This window comes from Notothenia rossii (genome assembly GCF_949606895.1).
Source record: "Notothenia rossii genome assembly, chromosome: 5".
NCBI lineage: Eukaryota > Metazoa > Chordata > Actinopteri > Perciformes > Nototheniidae > Notothenia > Notothenia rossii.
This window is the reverse complement of record NC_136903.1, coordinates 36,522,950-36,529,061: the sequence shown is the minus strand read 5'-3', so window position 1 is coordinate 36,529,061 and position 6,112 is coordinate 36,522,950. Positions and strand designations below refer to the sequence as shown.

Sequence of the window (6,112 nt, the reverse complement as noted above, 5' to 3'; positions counted from 1 at the left end):
ACGTATATTATGTCGTATAACAAAAAATGTCAGGCTTCCAACCAAAAACACATTCAAAAAAACAAAATGTGCTAAAATGCTAACCCATTTGCGAATTCAAGTCTCATTCCCGTACCACTCTATTAAGGACGGATTTGTTTACCTGCACTGTAGCCATTATTATTGACGGAAAAAGCTTTTTATGAAGCGAAATGTCAAAGTGTCTGTTCACAAAATATCTATATATAAGACTCCAACTGTGTTGATTTTTTTTAATGTTTAAAATACTTATCTATCAATTAAAGTAATGAACAGGAGAACCAAATATGAGAATAATCTGTACTTGCAGCCATGTATGGCGTGTAAGTGAAATTTAAATTATTATCAAATTCAGATGAAATTCTGCAATCCAACACACTGAGCCGGTTCTCACTGCAAACATGTGTTTATTGGTAATAGTTGATAGGTGCACAGATGTACATTATCACAGGTCTGGATTCAGGTAAGTGGTTTCTGGTTTCATCAGCTGAGGAGAGGTGGAGCAGAGGGAGCGGCGAGGGGAGAGAGGGTTGAGTGCATCTTCATCTGGGACAGAATGATTCTCCCCCATCCTCCCATACCTCCCCCTCCTCCCCTTCTAGTCCTTCTTGTTCTTGTAGTCCTCCAGGTGAGACAGCACCCAGCCGGAGGGCCCCAAGATGGCCACGAAGAAGGCCGTCATAGCAATGGCCTGGTCCTGGGGGGCAGAAACAAAGAGATGGTGGAAACAGGAGTCGACAATGGTAGGGGTGAGACTGTAACACTCCTAAAAACCAAAACCAAAAGGAAGGAAGTCTTCTCTTATAGTTGCTGTTTACTAGACTTGTGTTTCATATAAAGCAGATGGCAGCACGTTGGCAGAAAACGACATAACGATTATTCTGCAATTATTAAATAAAAAAACAACACAGCTATTTTTAAACAGTTCTGAGTACAAGCAGCCACTAAAGCATCCTAGATAAAAAAAAGTGCAAACATTTCAGAAAACTGTATTGTATTTCATACATTAAACCTGTACAACTGTATCTAGTGTCACTGCCGACCTCATATTTATTTCAATTAAATGAATACATCTTTTTAAATGTATGACAACAAATAGATACTAATCTGAGGTTCCTCCTTACTTTTGTTTTGTAGTTGTAACTCGAATGTCCAGAACATTTAATATCCTAATGTCACAAATTACACAGTGTGACTGCATGAGTTTTACAGACTGCATACAACACCCTCTGTCCTATGACCCTAGCAGCTCCCGGGAAACCCCCCACAATTACCAGGAAAAAGGAAGAAACCTTGGGGAGAGCCACAGAGGAGGGGTCCCTGTCCCTGGACAGACATGCAGAATAAACAACATGTTCCAACTGACCCCAATCTCCTCTAATCTGTAGTCTTGTCAATATGAAGAATACAAATGCCCTCGATTTATTATTTAGGCATTCCCTCTTAAAATGTGTCAAATAATGAGCTAAATAACCGAACATGGGGGCCTTTTGGGTTAAAGAAGTTGCCGTGTCCGTGATCGACATCAAGGTCAGACACCTGGCACCTGATCAAAACTTTACACAGCGACAACAAGATATTTAACTGTTAACTATATAAAAACTCTCGCTTAATTCAGGAGTAACGTGTGCAGTCTCAGCCTTAGGATGTGTAAACATTTCTGGGAATAACCATACTCTGAATATTATAGCGTATAAAGTAATAGTCTATGTTGCTATTTCTGTCTCGGCTGGCAGAGACGTGTACGTGTTGTTTTCAGGCGGAAAAATGGCGAGATGCTGTCGACCTTGATAGAGTTAAAACATAATTTCGATTGAGAAAATAAAAGTCCCGCATAAGCATGGCATATGAATAAATATGATATTCATTATTTGATAAAAGTATAATCGAAGCCTGAAATATAAAGTTTGGCGCAGTTATAGGGAAGTGAGCCCTGCAGTGGATTATGCTCTGTCATATCAGGCCCTCGAGAGCCGGCTATTATCCTTATTATTGCCGCGTTATCAAGCTTGCGCTCCTCGCCTCGAACAATATTCAGGGCACGGCTCTTTGACATACTGTATCCCTGTTAACATGTGCTGCTCCGGGCATGTGAGGTCAGCGGAGGCTCCATGGACTCACCACTCCAGAGATGACGTGTTTGGCGGGTTTGGACGACAGATTGGCCACGGGCACGAGCTGAGTCCTCAGGGTGCTCCTCAGCAGGCGGCAGGCGGCGGGTAGAGACATAGCGAGGCTCCGGAGCACAGGGACAACTAGTATGAGACTCTGCGTTACTTTTGGTTCTATGAGCGCCAGGCGCAGTGTGTGTTGGAGTGTGTGTGTGAGGGAGGGAGGGGGGAGACGGTACGTTGTCCGCCCTCAGACAGCGTCGGAATTTAATTGGCCATCACACCTCGGTATCTGACACCGTGACCGAGGCGCGGGACGTGTCCTCATATGCCCCGGCTGCTCTCTTCCATTAGCAGGGCCGCTGTGTGTGGCGCTAACACAGACATAATGCGGAACCTTATAGCCTATGTATGTACAGTCTATTTGTGTACATTAAAACTTAGGTTTGAATATAGTCTATTGTTTAAAGATAATTCCGTGTTGTTAGTGTAACACACACAGCACTCGTCCAAGGTGAAGAAGCCTATAGTATGTTATCGGCCAGGGGTTCCCAAACTTTGCCATGCCAAGGACCCCCCCCCCCCCCCCAAATAGCATTATCGTCTGGCGGGGACCCCCCTGTTGCAATTCTTTTTTAAAGTGATGAGTGCAGTATGATGGAGAATATGACAAATTAATCATACAGCTTAATACATTTTCTTAATATATATTTGTGTTAATAATGAATAATCAGTTATTCTTCTAAGCATTTTTTGTATGTATCTTTTGTTTGTCATTCATTACATTCATTGTGTCTTCTGTTATAAACATTCTTAACACAATATTAAACAGTAATATCAACAGTAAACATATTTTTAAAGCATTTTTAAAGCGATTTCTGTCTTCATAATATTATATAATCTTGAACAGTAATATGAACAATTAACATATATTTTTAGCATTTTTGAAAGCTACTTATGCCTTAATAATATTATATATAATATTCAACAGTACTATTAACAATAACATATTTATATTCATATATATAAACATCAATATTTGCTACATCCGTGCTCTCATCCAGCTGCAGAGCGAAATATTCACTAGCTCTCACTTGCTCCAAAAGCTGAGCAGATACTCAGTTTCACTCTCAGTGGCGGCAGCTCGATTCTGATTGGCTTGAAGGGCGGTCGTGTGATTTAAAAAATATATATATACTGTATATGAATAAGTAAAAAATATTAAAAGATCGGCATCAAAGGACACATAGATTGATAGATATGCAGTTATTAATTAAAAAAATAAAAATAAAAATGTAACTTTATAAAGAAATGAGAAATTTCCCTTTCCCTCAAACTTTGCGTGACCCCCCTGGCGCCCCCCCGGGGGGTCGGGGACCCCACTTTGAAAAACACTGTTATAGGCTATATATTTTATAGGAGTGAGTCTATTGTGTGCTTCGTTTGTTTTTCACATTATACATTTTAACATGAGGAAATATAATTTGTGCTGCACAAATCATACACATGTACATTTAATTAAGGGATTACCAGGACCGACACAAGACTAAAAACACGGAAGTAAAGATGATAGTAACATTTTAAAGCCAAACATTAATAGTGTAGGTCTGTAACAACTTTTTGAATTAAATCCAATGGAAAAATCGTTTTAAGCTATTTATTTAGTAATATGTGTTTATTACGCAGTGCTTGTAGAGATAGTACCACACTAGTGGTTGTAACTTTGGTATAAGGGGAAGTACTGGTTGTGCCAGTCTCACTAGTTGTAGTGCCATGGTTGGCAGGACAATTGTAGCCTTCCTCTGAGGTAATAATAACCATAATCTACCCTGTACTTTTGGGTTTGACATGTTAATTTAGTAACTTTTTGGGCTCACCAGGCAGAATATAACTTCAATTTATAAGTCCCATTATCCAGTCTCTTACTGGAGTTCAGGTGAGCACACTCTAGAGCAGGGGTGTTAAACTCAATTTCATCGCGAGCCACATTAGCATTATGGTTGCACTCAAAGGGCCGGTTGTAACTTTAAGACTATATAAATATACATATATAATATATATATTAAATAATGTATCATATTATATTATTATAGGGTAATAACTTCATAAATAGTCTGAAAGCAGAAGTCGAGGGGAAATCATTGAAAGCAAACATTCCACAATTACATCAACACTTTTGAAAGAACATCCATAACATTCATCTGTTTGCAACTTATATATATCAATATTCCAATTACTAGTATATAGACTATTCTGCACAATTTCTATTACATTCTATTTCATTTTATTTACTTGCACTATTATCTGTTTTATTGTGTTGCACTGTTGGAGGAGCCTGTGACCCAAGATTTTCATTGTCATAACTACACTGTAGCTATGTACATAAGACAATAAAAGCCTTGCATCTTGAATTGTATTGTATATTATATTCTTTGCAAGCTCTTGCGGGCCACATCAAATTAAGTCGCGGGCCGGATTTGGCCCCCGGGCCTTGAGTTTGACGCCCCTGCTCTAAAGTCTAGGCCAGCGGTTTTCAAAGTGTGAGGCGCGCCTCCCCTGGGGGGCGCCAGAGAGCTTCAGGGGAAAAAATATGTCTTGAGAACACGGCGTGCGGAAATATACGGGTCGTGCTGCAGCTAGATGTGCCTGTCCTCTGTAAGAAGGTGTCGGCGACTGACATGCAAGGCAGAACGGCTGTCCACAGGCTGTTCCAACTTTAACAACTGTATTAACTTCCAGGGTAGTGAATTGAACATGCAATTGTAATTGGGTGTGTGGTATATTTTCATGCACGGACACGCATGTTCCACAACACACAAACTGAACAACACTCAATTTTCCGATCGCTACCAGTGTCCTTGCGATCTTGTTATAACAACAAGTGCACGTTACTGATGCAATATGGTTGAGACCATTCGGGCTTATTCTAGAGGGGTGCAAGGAATAGTCCAAGTAGTGGGGGAGTTTTATACAATATGTTTAAAACATAAAAATAAAAAGGTTTAAAAAAGTTATTGTTTAATGTTTTAAGGAGGTGAAGCTACTCAGCCAATCAAATCGGTGCAGTCAGCACGATAGATTCAAACACACACACACAGAGACGAGACAAGAGGAGAGAAACAGTCGGAGTAATTTCAAATGGCGGAAGGTAGACAGCGAAAACAGAGCATTTAATTACATTTTCTCTTACTGGACCTCTTTGAAATGCAATTGAATACCCCTGCATTATAGCAACAACAACAATAATAATAATAATAATAATAATAATAACATCAATAATAATTAGGAGGGGGGGCGCGGCTGTTCTTATGTTCTCTGAGGGGAGGCTCACCTACCCACACTTTGAAAACCCCTGCTCTAGATGATAGGAAAGGAGGTTTCAAACTTCCTTTATAACCTCCTTTAGCTTAGGAACCACTGGACCTCCCTTTACGAAAGGAGAGGAGAAAATGCTGCCCCACAATGCCTTGCAGCCGCAGCATTTGCCGTCACACAACAGTCGGCCGTTTACGGAAACAACCGATTATGACCGACATGAAAGTTACAGTGTTTTTACTGAAATGATCAAATAAAGTCATTTCACAGTCTTTACTGAGCTGTGTGGGGTTTGTTAAACTTTTAAAAGATGTTTGAATGGTGATATACACAGTGATAGATGTTAAGGACTAACGTTTATAATAAATACAGTATTTATTTTAAGATCTTTTCATACAATCATACATATTGGGATCATTTGTATTAATGTCGACCGGAGGAAGAGGGTGACGAGCATAAGTTTCACTTTCCTTTTTATTTCAATTCCAACTTTGGTCATGAAGAATGTGTTTCTCTGTTGTACATGTTCATAAAGCATAAAACAACAGCATCAGGGCGCGGTGCAAAATCTCTTGATGAGTTTACAGTAGTCCGTTGTTCTTATTATACATGTTGTAGTCCGCTGTATAGAAAACTGTAGTTTCCATAGTTTCCCCACAGCAGCAGAC

At 39.8% G+C, this 6,112-nt stretch overlaps 1 protein-coding gene across 1 annotated transcript; it reads right to left on the bottom strand.

The window, feature by feature from the left end:
- Nucleotides 1–405: 405 nt before the first annotated feature.
- cox8b (cytochrome c oxidase subunit 8B) lies at nucleotides 406–2,391 on the bottom strand. Its single transcript, XM_079683890.1, has 2 exons — nucleotides 2,140–2,391; nucleotides 406–715 (listed from the first exon to the last, which is right to left on the bottom strand). Exons 1-2 carry the CDS (start codon nucleotides 2,245–2,247, stop codon nucleotides 617–619), a joined length of 207 nt encoding a protein of 68 aa, XP_079540016.1. The 5' UTR covers nucleotides 2,248–2,391; the 3' UTR covers nucleotides 406–616.
- Between the last annotated feature and the right edge of the window lie 3,721 nt (nucleotides 2,392–6,112).

Excerpts from the sequence above, each read along its gene's own strand:
- cox8b (XM_079683890.1), bottom strand. The coding sequence starts at position 2,247 with ATGTCTCTACCCGCCGCCTGCCGCCTGCTGAGGAGCACCCTGAGGACT. Across the intron at positions 716-2,139 it reads AACACGTCATCTCTGGAGTG|GACCAGGCCATTGCTATGAC; the intron begins GTGAGTCCATGG and ends TCTGCCCCCCAG.